The sequence below is a fragment of the Asparagus officinalis genome, chromosome 2 (genome assembly GCF_001876935.1).
Source record: "Asparagus officinalis chromosome 2, Aspof.V1, whole genome shotgun sequence".
NCBI lineage: Eukaryota > Viridiplantae > Streptophyta > Magnoliopsida > Asparagales > Asparagaceae > Asparagus > Asparagus officinalis.
In genome coordinates this window covers 84303814-84321336 of record NC_033795.1, presented here as the reverse complement: position 1 = coordinate 84321336, position 17523 = coordinate 84303814, and the positions used below count along the sequence as shown (strand labels likewise).

Genomic DNA, 17523 nt, shown 5'->3' with positions numbered 1-17523 from the left:
ATAATTTTGAAGCACTAATTTACTAAATATATAATATATATTAATTATATTATAATATATTTTTATTATATTATATTATAAAATTCTATTATAACGTAAGATAAAGTATAGTATTTTTATGATATAAAATATAGTATTATAGTATAGTGTTTATATATTTAATATAATAATATATTAATTATATTATAATATAATTCATTATATAATAATTTACTATTTTCTATTATACTTTACTATATTAATGAATAGTCTTAAATGTATTATCAATATTTTGGTAGTTATAATATTAAATAATATTTTAGTACTATAATAAAAATTATAATAAATTACTCTATGTTATGGTAATTTACCATCCAAAGATAGAGATGTCGGGAGAATGTATGCATAAGCCCAAGAAAGCTACGGTCCAAACCAACTTAGAGGCTCAAAAGCCCAGCCAAGGTCAAGTCTCTCGACCAGACGAGCAGACAAGTCATATTTCGATCAAGGGTCATCATGACCGACTCGAAGTGCGGGATCAGTCGCCCCCTCGCAATTAAGACGACTCCTCGAGTAGACGACTTGACTATACACCCGACCTGAACCTCACTCGACTATCGGGTCGCCAAATCATAATGATAGCTCGCAAATCAACCCGCCTCGACTAAAGGGATAAGAGTCGACCAAATTCACTTCAGATGTCAATCGACAACAGTATTGATTAGTCCCATCAAGATCTCCATTCTGACAAATCTCGGGCCCAAGACGCTTATTCTGCTTACAAATCATTTCCCAGAAGATTGCCATGATGCTTCCCTGTGCACGAACGACTTCTCCTCCAATCGCCAACCGCCACCCGGAGAGAGAAGGTCGGCCACGCAACCGACCTATCCTACGCCCTATATCTTCTATCAAATCCAGGATACAGAGAAGCTGTTTCTCTCCTATACTCGAATGACTTCCCTTTCAAATCGTCAATCGACATCTGGAAGGAGAATGATGACTCAGCACCTCTACTGTTCACCTCTCAGCCGCCTCCTATGTATAGCCAAAGCCGAGGGACAACACACTCAGAGGCAAGGCACTATAAAAAGGAGGAGAACATAGGGATGTAGGGGGTAAGTGATATTTGCTTGGCTACTTCTTCTTCATAAAAAACAAGCAACCTACCTTGGTTAAAAAAGAACTAGAAAACTCTCAAAAGAGTACGCTCCGAGGACCTCAATGGCCCAAGGACCTTCCCCCAAACCCCACTCAAGCTCCACAGCTGACTTGACCGTCAGAGGAACCACAGAGGAAACTAGCCCCGTACTCCTACGATTCTTGCATGTGCAGGTCATCAGCCCACCCGCACGCTCAGAATCGGGCGTAAAGTTGGAGGAGGAGTCGGCCCCAACATCTATCCTCTCCCTTCTCCTCAGCGCCGTCAGGATCGAACCTGCATCCTACGACGGACACTGACTGTTTGTTCACGAACATCAACACTATATATTAAAAGTATGATAATATATATATATATATATATATATATTATATATATATATATAATATATATAATATATATTATATATATATATATATATATTATATAATATTATATATTATATTATTTAATAATATTTTAGTTACACTATTAAACATATTAATAGTATATCTGTGGTTTTAATAAATATTATATTTTAGTAAGGAGGCATGTCATTAATTATTCTATTTAAATTATAGTAATTATCATAAAATAAAATATTAAAAAATGTTTGGAGAGTAAGAAGGGACAAATTTAGCAGATTAGGGGACGAGTAGAGTATGAATCTTTATAACAAATATGCATTAAGGAAGAAGGGTTAAAATGAAGGATTAATGTACTTAGCCTATTCGATAATCTGAAGAACATAATTATTAACCCGTTAAATAAGTTTTATTTTAGTCATTGTGATCAGTTTTAATATTTGGGATTAACAATGATTTTAACTATTTTCTTTATAATTAGAAGGAATAAATCTTAATTCTTCTAAATAGGAGTATTAGTAAACCCCTCATTTTGAGAGGTTAATTCATTTTAATCCCTCTAGAGTGGTTAGCTTAACCTTTCTATATTTTTTATGTTTGAAAAATTATGAAGAGTTAACTCACTTAAACCCCTGTATAGATTTTTGGTGTTTGGCGGGTTAAGAAGGGGTTAAGTCTCATTAACCTCTCACTTAACCATTTGACAAACGGTACCTTATGGGACAAGTAAGGTACGGATCTTCATAACAGATATGTACAACCAACGCCTGGCGAACTGAGGAGGAAGAAAAGAGTGCTCTTAAGTCGCACTTATATGACAAAACCGGCGGCAGAGTTAACACGCATGTATTTTATGCACGAGAGAGTGAAGGCGCCGAGGATTCTATCATCTCGACAGGTTGCTGCTGCTGCAACAAAGGGAGACGCTCAACAACTAACGCCTATTAGATTCTGTAGACATTAAAGTCCAGGCAACATCAACCGATATCTGTTTTCTCTAATAAATGGATAGAAACGAAAAACACACGACAGTTTGCCTTTGACCTGATTCGCCAACCATGCTATTAAGAAAACATAAACTTTGAGGTGTCATTTTTCAATCACCCAACTTATTCACATCTACTGTTGAGTCTCAGCTTCTGTTGTTCCTTCTTCAGTCTGGCGGCCTACACCTGATTGTGTAACTAGTCTCTCCACAGGAATCTTGAAAGCGTCCCCGCGAACACCAATATCAGACAGATAACGGCCAACTGAATACATGCTGCTGACAACCAATGCCAAGCCAGCAGGGTTCATTGCCAAGAAGCGGAGATGGGAAGAAGCAAGAGCACCGAAGCCAGCAGCGAAAGATGACAGCTGCCCGCTTCGCCCGCCACTGAAGGATGTCTTAATAAGCAGACCTGTCTTGCAGTATATGGCAAAATCCTCACAGTTGTTGTTGAAAATATTGTATGTACCAAATCCATTATTAAGCAGATAATTGGCACGATGAAGCACAGCATCCTGGGCATCTGAAGCAGCAAGAGTGCAGGTTCCACCTCGGGCTTTGGCAACAAAAAAAGCTGGCGATACCGCATAGTGGAAAAGATAGAGATGGCCTCCGTCAAGAAAGCAGTTGACGCACGAACGGATTACTCCGTGAAGCTCGCTCTGATCACCACATCTCTCACAAAGATTGCCCGTATTTGATGGAGAGGAGCTGAAAAGAAGCCGATCTAAGAAAGTCCCAGTTCCTGTCTCCTGACCAGCTGCTCGTGTGTAATGAATCACCATTCCGTCTCCAACATATATTCCTACCAGTAGCAGTGCATAAATTTCATAAGATCATACCGACAAGAAAACAAAGAAAAGATATTTTTTTCGTCTATATGCTAATAACTAAAATAAAAGTCTTCAAACCATGCCATCATGGTAAGACTACACAGTATCTGTGCTAGTGATCACAGGATAAGTTCAACATCAAAGAAATTGCAAGTTAAAGGAAAAACACATTCAAAAAAGAAAGAGCAGAAGAAAATATATTGTTATATTCATATAAAATATATGCATAGTAGTCATCATGTGTGGCTTTGGATAATGGCCACATCCAACACCTCGCATTAGAGTCACTCCTGCCCGTGCCTATAAATTGCAAGTATCTGATACCTTAAAATTTTCTCTGATGTGTCTAATATTCATTTCTTCAGAAAGTTGCTATGTACATTGTTATTCTCACATGTGTCGTATACATTATCAACATATGTATCTTTGCTTGTTGCATCTCTCCATTCAACTTGGAACAAGGTTTTGATAGTATTGACTCCATTATTTAGAAATTGGTATGACCTAATAGGATGAACCATGATCCGGCTCAAGTTGATTTTTTTAGCCCATTAGGATATTCAATCAGAGAATTCTGTCCCATATGAACTTGAAATTGTATGCCAAGTCCGTGGATAAGAAACATGTCTGTTCTGTAAAATTAAATAAACAATTTTGGGGTAGAAAGAGGGAATGTAAATAGAAGCATACAAAAGAAACATTAAACTTCACTGCAAAGAGAGAAACATTGAGGAACAAAGGGAAGGAAGAGAATGGAAGATACAAATTGTGACACCCCCACTTTAGTCCCACATGCACTAGTGTGAAGAAATGTTAGTGGTTTAAATAGAGAAAAACGCAAGACTCAAGAACAACTAGTGTTAGCATTTTGACAGTGGACTTTAGCCAACATCAAGTTGCTCTTGGTGCGTCCCACGGCTTGCACGCATCAACGGGCCTGTGGGCCCGATGTGTGACAAAATGATATCAGAGCAGTTGCCAGCCGGAAGTGTAGAGCTAAGTGCTATACGGAGCTAAGTACTGCACCGCATGGATACGGTGAGAGCTACCTCTAGAGCCCGTAGGAGCCACCTTTAGAATCCACATCGCCTAACAGTGACTGAGATGTGCCAATCATCATGTCGTGACGACGAGGACGTCGTCTTCATAAGGTGTGGTTTCACTTTAGTCCCACATGGACTAGTGTGAAAAAATGTTAGTGGTTTAAATAGAGAAAAGCCCAATGCCCAAGTATAACTAGCGCTAGCATTTTGACAGTGGACTTTAACCAACATCAAGTTGCTCTCGGTGGGTCCCACAACTTGTAAGCGTCAACGAGCCCATGGGCCCGGGGTGTGACACAAATCACTGAAGCAAAATAGAAACATGAAAACATGGGTAAAGGAACGGACGGGAGAACAATAGGAACATGAATAAGAAAACCCCAAGTTAAAAATTTTAGGGGACCTTAGACTATATATTAAATGCGAAAATTATCTAAAACTGACAGTTAATGACTTCGGAACTTCTTACACTCAACAAATATCAAGGGATGTCAAGTTTTACATGACCTGCTAACCTGACTGAACCAGATTTATATTTAGTAGGTTTGGGTTGGGTCAGGTCAGGTCTTAAACAAGTTCAGCTGATTGGGAAAATTTAAATACCAGGTTAGTTCGAGGTATGATGATTGACAACTCACACATAAATATATAGTCTTAAGTTTGTCTTATTGATAAGAATGGTAGACACTGGTTTCCAAAAACCTTTGACATGAAGGACACATGTGAATATCATATGATTTGGACAACTTTTTCAGATTAAGAGCATGTTTGGCAACTTTGGACTACAATCAACTTGGCATATAATCCACAAATAGCTTATAAGTCAAGTGGATTAAGTGTTTGATAAATTTAGTGGATTATAATCCATTTCCAATTGGTAGTGTTCGGCAAATAAGCGGCTTATAATCCATCCTTATTGTCAAAATGACCAAAAATGGATTGAAGACAGAGAAAGACGTTTTTGGAATTTTCTTAAATACTAAGGGTAAAGTGGTCTTTTACTTGGGTCAAACTATGTGGCTTATAAGCCACAAAAAACTAAGCTAGGCAACCCCAGCTTAATTTTTTGGCTTATAAATCAAAATAGACTGTTTGCCAAACATGTCTCATCAGCTTATAAGCCACAAGAGTGGCTTACAAGCTACTCTGACCAATTGCCAAACATGCCCTAAGTGTTATTCGAGAGACTAATTGAAAATATCCTCGAGTATTATATATTTTAAATGTTTGAAAATTGCCAAAAATATGGAACATAGAGAATACATGATAAAGTTTCTAAAATTTGCAACAAGACCTAGCAGACTATGTCTATGAGAGTACAATATTTCTTCATTTAATGAAATATTGGTAATTCATAAATGATATATATTTAATACAAAAGTAAACCCAGAAACCAATATCAACAACTAATCAAAAGAAAATTGTCGTCTCTAACTTCTATGTTTGCTGACGTTCAATGTCACAGAAGCGCTAGGCGGCATAGGCGTTGTGCCTAACGCCTAAGCGCCTAGGAGGGAGCCTAGGCGAAGCCTGCACTGGAGCCTAGGCAGTCCTAGTTTTTATGTTTTTAAGTATATTAACTGACAATAAATGTCAGTGTTATAGAAAGCTTAGGCACCGTACTGGCTCTTAAACAGATTTCTTTCAAGTAGTGATGAATGCGGTTTTGCTGATGATCGACGGAGGTAGAGAAGATGTTCATAGCTAGAGGAGTTTGGACGACGTGCAGGCTCCAACGGAGAAAATCACGATCAAGACCTAAAGGGAGTAGTCCACGTAGGCAGACCATGCTCACCTAGGCGCTCCCAAAACCTAGGTGGGCAACATAGGTACCGCCTAGGCACTAAGCGAACGCCCTAAGTACCGCATATGCCTAGACAGGTAGCCTGGGTACCGCCTACGCCTAGGCGGACGCTTTCTAAAACATTACTTATGTTAATTGGTTAAATGGCACGTACTATTTACTTCCATAATTGCTCATTACTTTGAAGATTAGAGACCAACAAAACCCATCTCGAGCAGGAGAGAACGGGAATGAAAATAAATGAAATAAAGAAGGTACAAAAAATACACCTCTTGCAGTGATGCTAGCACACTACCCCAAGAAGGGATGGAGAAAAGGTATCACCATTTAGACTGAGTAAGATTGGGTCCATTACATGAGGAGTTCACTTAATTGGTTTAATTGGACCCATTAGTTTTAGTTGAAATTCGTAATAGGTTGGGTTTAAGAACGGAAAAAGATAATGCATAAGTGCTCTTGTAAATGGATGCGCATGTGCATAACTAGAACACTAGTGACAATACAACTTGTTCGCATGGTGGAAATAGATAACTCTTGCTTGATGGAGTGGCTACTCGTGATTGCCAAAGCAATTATTTAAGCTTTATTCTCCGATCTAGAAAGTTAAAATGATCATGTCACCGTCGATGTAAGGTTCCCTATGCGGAGATATTCCAATTTGATCTCCCAGGCTTGTTGAAAGGGGTACAAAGGCTATGAGATAAAGCATAAATCTTTTTCTTTCAAGAGATGGGAAATGTAAAGAGCTGCAATGTGATATATAAGCTTGTTACATAATTTGGATATTTTCCATATAAAAAAAATATATACAATTTGGATCTACTTAACTAAGAGATAGCAGAGTACGAACGTTAACACAACGATGGCGTTAACTGACGAGAAGCTAGCATGGACAGTTCAAATATGATGTCATGTGTCGACCACATGTTCGACGCATACGGTATGCATACACGATGGGCATGATACTTATATCCTCTATGTGCCTTTAAGATATAGTGCATGTTGATGTGTCATTTTAGCAAGCGGTTCGCATTTAATACTTTCTGTAGATGGCCAAAGTGAAGGGAAGAACAATGAGGTAGGAATTGGATCCGAAGATTTGGGTCCAACCCATTACGTAAGCTTAAACCCCGATCTCTAATCACTTTATCTTTCTTCCTCTCTGTCTCCTCCTCCGTCTCTTCTCTTGCACCAATGAAACTCCATAGCAAAAACTATCAAGCGTCACCATTAATGAGATTTGTTGGTGATCCATTGCAACAAGAGTTACACACTTGTACGGTTGGATTGTTACTTGAAAAAAGTTCATAGCAGTTTGGATGCTAACTATACTCTGTTTCATAACCTACACAGTTCGGATTACTATGACAATAAAACAAATTCAAAAAGATAAAAAAAAATAAGAGGGGAGGGGGGTGTCAGGGATACCGTGGTGGGCATAGAGGTAGGCGGTCCTCCAAGAATAGATGTGATCCCCAGGCTTCAGCTCTTTTTCGTCGATCATGTTTGACAGCACTCCCATCTCTCTCTCTCTACCGATCAATTGATCTTTAATTAGACAGAGAAAGACAAGGAGCCAATAACCCTCACTGTATATTAGGGAAACGAAAGGAAGAGAAGAGGGCACCGCTCGTTCTCTAGGGTTCGTCTTTTCCAATTAATTTTGACACACATTACCAATTACAACTACGATTTTGGGGTGCGTGGGTGTGTATGTGTGGGGTGGGGGTTTTTTTTTTTCCACTCCAAGAGATTTGGGGTCCAACTATTCACACTCCCAAACAGTAACTTTGGGGGGTGAGTGAGGACTAAATTGCCCTTCTCCCAAATCAAAACAGGCCAAGTCTCAAAGGGCATTTTCGGCAATCCAACTCCCAAAATTACTGTTTGGGAGTGGATATAGCAAACATGGAGATTTGGTGAACGTTTCCCTCCTCTCCTTCGCTGATACGCTCCCTCACCTCCTACCCCCAAAAATCAAATCCCCAATTACGCAAATATCCTTTATTTATTTATTTATTTATTTATTTATTTATTTATTTATTTATTTATTAGTATTTTTTTATCTTGCTAATGATACACGTCACCACCATCCTAAATTTAAAAGTAACGAATTATCCAAAAAAAATTAAGGGTGTGTTTGGTTGCTTGCAAGTACATTTCCAATGCAATTCCCAGTTGCATGTAGTTGCAACTGCTTTTGCTTGCAACTAGAGTTGCAACTGTTTGGTACAACTTAAAATCTTGCAACTTGTATTTGTAAGCATAGTTGCAGCTGTTTGTTTGTATTTGCAGCTTCCTAGTTACAATCTGTTTTCACTTGCAATAATATACAAAATATATAGACATAAATCATTTAAAATAGAAGAAGATTTACATTTGAGATAAGTAAACAAATATTTGTTCTGCTAGTACAACTCAGCAAAATCATGTAAGCTCACATAATATTGGACATCGTGTAACAGTGATAGATGAAGTATTTCACATTCATTCAGATGTCTAACCGCGAAGGTTCAACCTCTATACATTGTTATATTGAAACTCAAGGGAATAAAAATCGATCTCAAATGAACAACACCTCCATATGTCAACAAAACAAGAAACCAATAGTAATTACAGACCATCAACTAAAACATGGGACATATGGAAATACACCAATGAAGGAAGCAAGGCTCTCAGCAAAATAATTTCATACACAGATCTAACCAGATGCTTGAAAATCCCCAAAGTCATCTTCTACTATTTTGAAAAATGATGAGATTTCTCAAATGAGAGAGGTGATTTTTAAAAAACCAGTTTTTGTAATATGTGTATTATCATGTCTACAATCATTTCCCAAAGTTTCATAATTTTTGGAATTTGTTTGCTATCTTTAAAGACAGTTTAAAAATCAGATTTACTGTTTTAATCAGGCTGATACAGTGTTATCAGTCGACTAATACATGTGTTCAGTTGATTGAAGAAATCACCTGGAATAACAAAAATTTCTGTTTTGTTTTGGTCGACTGACATCATTCGACTGATAAGGTCCGTCAGTCGACTGATGAGCTAGAAAATACCTCTAACGTTCAGCTCATTAGTCGACTGATGAAAGCCGTCAGTCGACTGATACTGTAACGACTAGTTTTTTCAGCCTTTTACAGATTTAGATTTTTGGTCTTTTTGCTTTGTTTTTTCTTGTGTTTTGAGGTCTCTATAAATACCCCTCATACCTCAGACCAAAAATTAATAAGAAAAAAGTTTTAAAATAAGTTTAAAGGGTGTTTAAGTTTGTTTTAGTGTTTGTTTCAAGTTTAGTTTGTAAAGCAATTTTCACAAGAGCAAAGTGAAGATCATCCATTGGTGTTTGAGCATTCAACTCTTCTTCCTCTCTCTTGTTACCATAGAGAAGTTTTCCTAAACTCTATTTCTAGCTATTTATTGTTTTGTTCATAATTTCCATAAGCTAGATTTAAATTGAGTTTAGTTTGATTTTGTTTTATCAAATCTCATTGTTACACACACCCACTTGAGCTTTTAGTATTTTCATACATAGTATAATTTGGGGTGTGAGAGATTGTAACATTGAGTTGTGCTTAATTGAGTTCTCCCGTTATTTAGAGAACAATCATTTGTTGAGTGCCTAAATTATGAGGTTCACTTTGCATTACACTAGTACACCAAGAGGAGTGTGTGGTGAGAGACGGGGTCATCCCAAGAGGAGTGAGTAGGTGGTAATGCCTAGAGAGAGGTTGTAATTCCTAACACTTGAGGGAGATATGGGCTAAAGACCAACACTTGAGGTGATAGTTAGTATAGTTACATTGTGAGTGATTGTAAAGTTTTCAGTGAACTAGAAAACCGAGTGTGAGGTGTAAACGTTATTCGGGTGAGCGTAGAAAACCTTGTTGTAATAGTGGAGATCTCATCGAGGTGAGGAGCGGAGACGTAGGTCGTGGGGACCGAACTCCGTGATCATATCGTTTGTTTGCGTTTGTCATTGGCGTACTTACTTTTATGTTCATATCTTATATCGCCTTTGTATATTTCTTGTTGTTTATCTTGCCCACTATCTAGTTCAGATTGTTTATCATTGTGTTATTTGTATATCCTTGCACGTATATTGTTCATATCTCATTTGTTAGGATATATTTGTTAATAAGTTTTTTATTTGGCATTAAATCGGATTAGATTAGCATAAACCCTATTCACCTCCCTCTAGGGTTCTTTCTTAATGGCATTAGGGTACTTTCAAATTTAAGAATAAAACAAAGGATTAGTCTGGAAGCCAAAGTGAAAAAGTTGCGCTGTTAATTTAGACAACAAGTTGGTAAGCTACTTACGAGTAGTACATTAAGATCTTAAGTTTGACCCCCTTCAAGTTTGACTCTCTTGAAGAGCATGTACTCATAGAAAATTAAGTTTCTAGAATATTCGAAGTTGTGCGTTAAGGGGTGCCCCTTAGCCTTGCCAGGGATTTGACACCAATGATTTGAAAGATCGTGGGGAAGTTCCCTCATCAAATTATTATTATTATTATTATTATTATTATTATTATGCAGACAACGAGTTGAGATGATTCGAAGGTAAAGAGCTGAGGTAAAGAATTGAGTTACCTCTTAACGCATTAACGGATGGCAAACTAATGACCATTGTTGTAACAGCCTGCCAGTGTGCAGGTGAAAATTAAATTATCTGGCTAAACCACGGATCAGACTAGCATAGAAAGATACGTGGATCACAGAGAGACAGAGAAAGACTACTTACGAGCACTAGTTGATCATGTACCGGAGGATTATATATGTGTGTACGAAAAATTAATGAATTAATTAAGTAGGTGATAGTTTGAGTTGTAATAATTCCTGGAGGTAAAATCAAAAGCAAAAGAATCCCATGGAAGAGCCTGATCCTCATCAAAAGGTAAGGAAGAAGACGACCAAATGAACCCCGCATCTTCAGCAGGCAACTGGCTGCTGCTGCAGTCGCACGATGCCACCACCATCTGATGATCAGAAAGACTACCATCGCCACTCGCTGCGACAATGATATCATGATGATCCTGATCCGTGGCCGGCGTCTTCCCCTTATTTATTATGCTAGCGGCCACCGTGTCGGTGCTGTTTACGTGATGATGATGACGATGATGATCTAACGGCGCCTGCACATCTAAACCTACGGTACCTTCTGACGAGCACCATCCATGATCATCTGAGCACGCTGATGGCACTGTGCTACTCATGCTACTTCTGCTGCTACTGTCTCCTCCTAAATAAAATGCCTGGAGGTTTCCTGGAATTTCGCTGCCAGCTGGACTGCCGAACCCTCTGAAATTAGGTTCAGACTGAATTACAGGAGCTTGCAGCAGCCGGATGTTGACGACGATGCTGCCGGCAGCCTGGTATTACCCCATCCCGTCTGGCTTCTTGACGATTAGGGTACTCATGAAGCCTTGTACATCATTCTCGACTCCAAGCTGTCAAAGGCCTAAACTACCACCGCCAGTCCCCAGCGCTGCTCCTGTTCATCATTCCGTTCCAAGCTGACTGCATCATGAGCCCCGATGCGGGCTGCTGCCTCTTAAACTTGGTCAGCCAGCACGCAATCAAAGAGGCCAACGTTGGCTGCAGGAGCCCTTCCAAGAGGCAACTCACCGTCTTCCATCGAGAAGCTTAGCCTTGAGCAGGCCAATCAGCCTTCCTTAGCTTGCCTCCATTTCAAACGAGAGGGAGTCATGTTCTCCAAATTAGTATCTTTTGCGGCGTGCCATCGTCGGTTCCTCCGGATGAGGGGTGCGGCGGCGTCGAAGTTGGTGCGACGCGTTGGCTCTCTTAAGAGTACGGGCAGCATCCTCGTATGCTCTGCCGGGCGCCTCAGCAGTGTCGAAAGTACCCAGCCACAGCCTCACCTTTTGCAGGGAGTCCTTTATCTCAGCCACCCACCTCCCTGACGGCCTTTGCCGAACGCCGATAAATCTCTTTGGATCTCTCGGTCCCTTCCTTCTCTCGGCCTTCTGATCTCCACCAGCAGGTAGAACCCCCATATTCACCACTAATTGTTACCACTAACTTAATCTCTACTCCACCCTTATCTTAATATTTATACATATGTATATATAATTAACCACCTAATACTAATTCCGAACTACGTACGAACATAAAAATGAATGAGTAATTAATACTCATAATAACCAAGCAAGCATAGATCGATGTGGAGAGGAAGTTGAAGAGATGAGAATGTAATTAAAGCTATAGGGAATGTTATAATAATAAGAGTCCATTCATCAAAGACAATATTAATATATATATATAATTAGCTATAACACAATTGATCGAGTACTAATGAATTGATCAGAGAGTAATTAATGACGAATGAAGACAAATTAAGGGGAGAAGGAGGGGATGGGATGGGATACTCCTAGCTACCACATATATTTACAGCCCCCGGCCATTTATAAAAATGGGTACTAATTGATGCAGGCTGAGGCTGCTTTGATATTATCTGAAGATGTAGCTAATTAGTATATAAAACAAGGGAGGGAGGGAGCCCGCTGACGTACTTTGGACGCTGACGGAGGGACAAAACTAATTAACAAACTGATCAGAAGATTAAAGTTAAACAACAAGGACAAGCAAGCGAGACCAGCTTTTGGCGGGCTTAATTCGTCTTTCTCTCTTGTCGTTTAAATTTTTAAATTAACAAATTAAGCAATTAATTTGGACCTTCTTTTCCCCTAGTAACAAAGCAATTTGGAAGTTTGGGTAGTTGGTCTGCAGAAAATACAAAAAAAAAAAAGTAATATATAAATCTATAGGAAATGTATACGTACATATGTATTACCGCAGGTATAACCGTGATTTTTTCCTTTGGAATTACCGCCAGGATTCGTCACTGTTCCCGCCCCCCTGGATAGTTGAAACAAGAGCAAAAACAATAACTAATGAATTAAGGTCAACCCTGCGGTTCTATATATCGATCTCTCTGATCCCTTATGCCCTCTGTACGTGTCGATCTCCTTCCTCCTAATTGTCTGCGCGCAAATGTAAATGAAGGTTTGGCAGTTATCTATGTTGGTTGGACTGTGGCCCAGCAGCCTAGCCTGGTTTAATCTCCGTCCAAATATCAGCAATCCTCAACACCAGTCTTGTACCTGTCATATAGTAGAAGCGCGCGTGCGATTGGATTACATGCCATGACAAGGCTTAACTTCCAAAGCAACATGTGGCATCAACTGATCATAGATCGAGACATAATCTATGCGGATTAGATTCAATATATATGATTGTTGCCATACTGGCATTGTACTTTATATATAGGATTACTGTGTACGTATATTGTGTATTACATGAAACGCAAACAACAAATTAAATATGGATGCAGCTTAGAAATTAGCTTTAAGCTGAGATGATGCTACATATATACATAGGCCAGCTGTTCATAAAAGTTAGTTTGGTTTCTCCGTGTCCACAGTCTGTCTCACAGTTAAGAGGTCTCAGCAGATTCACGTACACGTGTCTATGCATACCGCCCAGCGACTTCAGAAAATTAACAGCAGATGGATTCCACAAATGTACTATATATCATATTGTCTGCGAGAACCTGCAAGTAGGTAGGGAGATTGCATGGGACTACTAGACAGGGATATTGGAAGTTTCCGTTAGTAATTAGCGCAGGCACCAATTTCATGCAGTCTTACCAAAGAAATTAACTGTGTAATCAGTCTCAAGCTTTGTATACAATTGGGTCAGGATTTTATCCGTTATTTCTTGCAAGCCGGCAATTATGCGCACACACCGTACAAGATGTCGGATCAACATACATATGTATACACACACAGCAAATAACGGAGGAAAATAATGCACTTAATAAACGTTTGGCTGCGGTGTCAATATCCAAACCGAGTGGAGAAAGATGAAACTAATATATCCGGTCGGTTATTGTAATTATGGGAGACCAGGTCACACCTCATAGAATCTAGATTCCCATGGGCAAGAAGGGTTCTGTCCACACAGCCTGAAAGCGGACAGCAGATGAGCTCTTAAATGATTAGAAGAAACTGATATTCCTGGTTTAAAGTACAAAATTGACTTATTCGTGATAACTAAAAGAAATGGCAGAACAAACTAAAGAACTTTGTATTCACAAGGATATATATCTCTACTGCCGATCAGTTCGCATACTTCCAAGCCAAATCTAGCAGTACATTTGCAGCTGTGACAGTTAGCATTACTATGTACTCAGTTTATGCGCTGTTACATTTTCATGAATCATTCTTTTGAAGCATTATACATTTTTAGATATCTCTCTAGATTGTCACATTCGTCGTCTGCAACTTCTAGATCTGACATCACCCCCACTTTTGTATATTCTGAAGCAAGGCACGGAGCTAACAAGTTCCGATTTTGCAAGCCTCGGGCTTTCATTCATTTTTGACCTGTAGACAGTCAAAACCAAGAAAATAAGAACTATTTTTCTTGTTTGTGAAATATTGAAATTTCAGACATAACTGCATTTTTAAAAACAGTTCAATTCAAGGTGGTGATGTGCAAAGCAGCTTGTAGGAAACACAAGATGAACGCTGCCAACGACAGAGTTCATAGCAAACAGTCAAAATATAACTAAATGTGGCAGGTGGAGAATTGACAAAAAAGTTTAGTCTATAGCTTAACCAGATTCATTAAAGATGTTAATGCTATGATGAACACTAGATTTTTCTCTGTGTACGTACTTAACCTAAAAACTCTTTAATTAAATCTGATGTAAAAACCTAGAATCCTAGTTCATGTGAAGGAGATCATAATCCAATGCTTAAAATGGTGACTTGGCCTCCTTCCTAAATCTTGTATTGATACATCTCAAAAGCAGTCAACAAAACCAGTTTGAATCAGACAAAAGGACTTTTGTGGAGAAACCAAAAGTTAGTAATTGAACAATCTTAGGCAAGGGCATGTGACTGTATGTCAAGAAAACTCTACCAAACAAGGTAGAAAATGAAAAATTGTCAGGACACTAAATAATTATGTTAGTAAGATACAGTTACTCATCAAAACTCTTCCTTCTCTCTCAAAGGGTCCCTCCCTTATAATTCAGCCACTACATAAATCTTTGATATATTTATTTAAAGGTTATTTCGGTGTTAGTCCCCCAAATCTCTAGTATTTTGATATTAGTCCCTCAAACAGTTGTAGTTAATATTAGGTCCCCCAAATCCTCTAGATATTTTGAAATAAGATGCATAATTTGTATCCCTTACACCTTCACCTTGCTTCTTCCTGAGTTGGGTCTGAGCCTCGTGTAGTGCCTTCTTGACCTCCTCATCTTCTGGAATTTCAACAAGCAGTGCTTCGTAGTCCTTTATTGATGCTTCCCATTCCTCCAACTAATGAAACATTTAAGAACAAGATTTAGTCCATGTTCTTGTTTATGGCCCTAGGATTTCTTGATTGTGCCAAACACCAAAGGATCATGAAGGGTCGTCACCTTAGCATAACAGTCAGCTCTCCTTAGACGAGCTTTGGTGTAAGAAGGGCGCATGTTAAGAGCAACATTGCAGTCCTTAATGGCTTTTTCCCACTGGCCAAGCTTTGAATGACAAGCGGCTCTGTTGCACATCAAAATTGCATTGTTGGTATCATGGTTGAGGCCTTCTCCGTATGCAACACATGCCTCTTCGAACTTGGAGGCTTTGAAAAAATCATTGCCTGTTGCTCGAGCTGTTGCAACTACACGAGCCTTCCTGGCTACACCGCCTGCCTCCCCACTGCTTGTGTCAAGCCGGGCAGCTCTGTTCGCCATAGAAAGTGCATCCTCAAACCTGTTAACCAATGAATTTTTTTTTCATTTAAGAAAATCAGTTAAAAACAATCAATCAATGTATCAGTACAACTGATAAAAACATATTATAAGTTTACAACCGATTGTTTATACATCGTGTATGATGTGGATATGAAACACTAACCTTCCTGCAGTCATATCAACCTGTGCTCGTACCATGAGCGTAAATGCACTTTTCATAGCGCCAAAAAGCTTTGTAGAAGCATCAATGTCAAATCTTGGGGCGCTATTTAGTGCTGTCTCTGCTTCTTCATGTTTATGGAGCATTAGGAGGGCCTCTGCTTTGAAGGAAAAAACCTTCAAGATATAATTACGAAGACAGAAACATTTAGGGAATGTAAGGAAAAATAACATCATGGACAATCGAAGGTTCTTCTACGAAATATATAAACACCGTGTCAAAATATATAATCAAGAATTTTCTTGATTGTAAGTTAAAAGCCATCCACACAACAAGGGAGGGAGAGAAGGCAGGAGGGGAGAAGGACCATAAATTTGGAAGTATCCAAAACTAACGAAAACGAAGTGCTAGGAGAAAGAGGGAGAGAACCTGCGGAGATGAATCAGCACCAGAGGAGACAGCCAACTGGGTTTCTTTCACCACTGAATGCCAATCCTTTAATCTTCTTGCTTCGCTACACTTCGAGAGATGCGTTTGGAGAGCCTGCGCTCGTGAAATGTCAGCAGAGCTGGCTTCATTTCTTGATAGCTTGTAGTGATGAAGTGCTCTCTCAGCTTCGCCCAACCTAACAATGTACGTGACACGTTTCAGCTGAACGTAGAAAGGACGTATGTAATCCATGGGTAGTGAATCAGTAAAACGTCAAATAAAGTTTGTCATGTTCCTCGTTACTTTAGGAGGCATCTGCGAACATTCGATGGACATGATTCTTGTCTTGGAAATTAAAAGAGCCACTATGAGAAACATCAAAGAGGAAGTAAGAGAAATTAAAAGACCCAAGCGTCAGACATTATAACCAATGAAGCTGTACTCGTTTATATCTCAAGACAAAAAGGTGGCAAGAAAAGATAATTAGGCATAAAATAAAGAAATAAATAGATAAAAACAGGACAACTAAGCTGAAATATTTATCATATGTTTAGAATTCAAAGACGGTAACCTACAGTGTTACCTGAGATATAGAGTGCCCAAACGAAGGTGCGCCTTATGATAAGAAGGTTCTAGTCTGACAGCTTCTCTGCACTCAGCAACAGCCTCAATAAGCTTACCGAGACCTGTAAGAGCTGCAGCCTTATTGCTCCAGTAGGATGCTTTCTCAGGATCAATCAATATAGCCCGATCATACAGAGCCAATGCCTCCGCAAAATTCCCTTGCTTGAACTCCTCATTACCCATTCTCTTCAGCTCTTCAGAGTCGAGCCTTCTTGATAGAGCTCTGCACATCGCACCAGAAACTTCGGGTTCATCGCCGTCCTCAGGCTTTGCTGACGGACAATTGGTCGCTTGAGCATGCTGCTTCCTGTTGGGGGCATTGAGATTGGAATTCGTCTCTTTGGCGGTTTTGGGCAGGTGATCCTGCACGTTGTGGCTGGGGGTGA

General features: G+C 39.2%; 2 protein-coding genes across 2 annotated transcripts; both read right to left on the bottom strand.

The window, feature by feature from the left end:
• LOC109831961 lies at positions 2413-7836 on the bottom strand. The gene is made up of 2 exons (XM_020399454.1): positions 7582-7836; positions 2413-3278 (listed from the first exon to the last, which is right to left on the bottom strand). The coding sequence occupies exons 1-2, from the start codon at positions 7673-7675 to the stop codon at positions 2605-2607; spliced, it is 768 nt and encodes a 255-aa protein (XP_020255043.1). The 5' UTR covers positions 7676-7836; the 3' UTR covers positions 2413-2604.
• LOC109831469 (inactive TPR repeat-containing thioredoxin TTL3-like) lies at positions 14230-17518 on the bottom strand (the record flags this gene model as incomplete). The annotated part of the gene is made up of 6 exons (XM_020398788.1): positions 14230-14563; positions 15383-15508; positions 15610-15943; positions 16088-16260; positions 16514-16709; positions 17097-17518. Coding segments are annotated over 6 exons (1266 nt in total), but the record flags the coding sequence as incomplete, so codon positions are not given.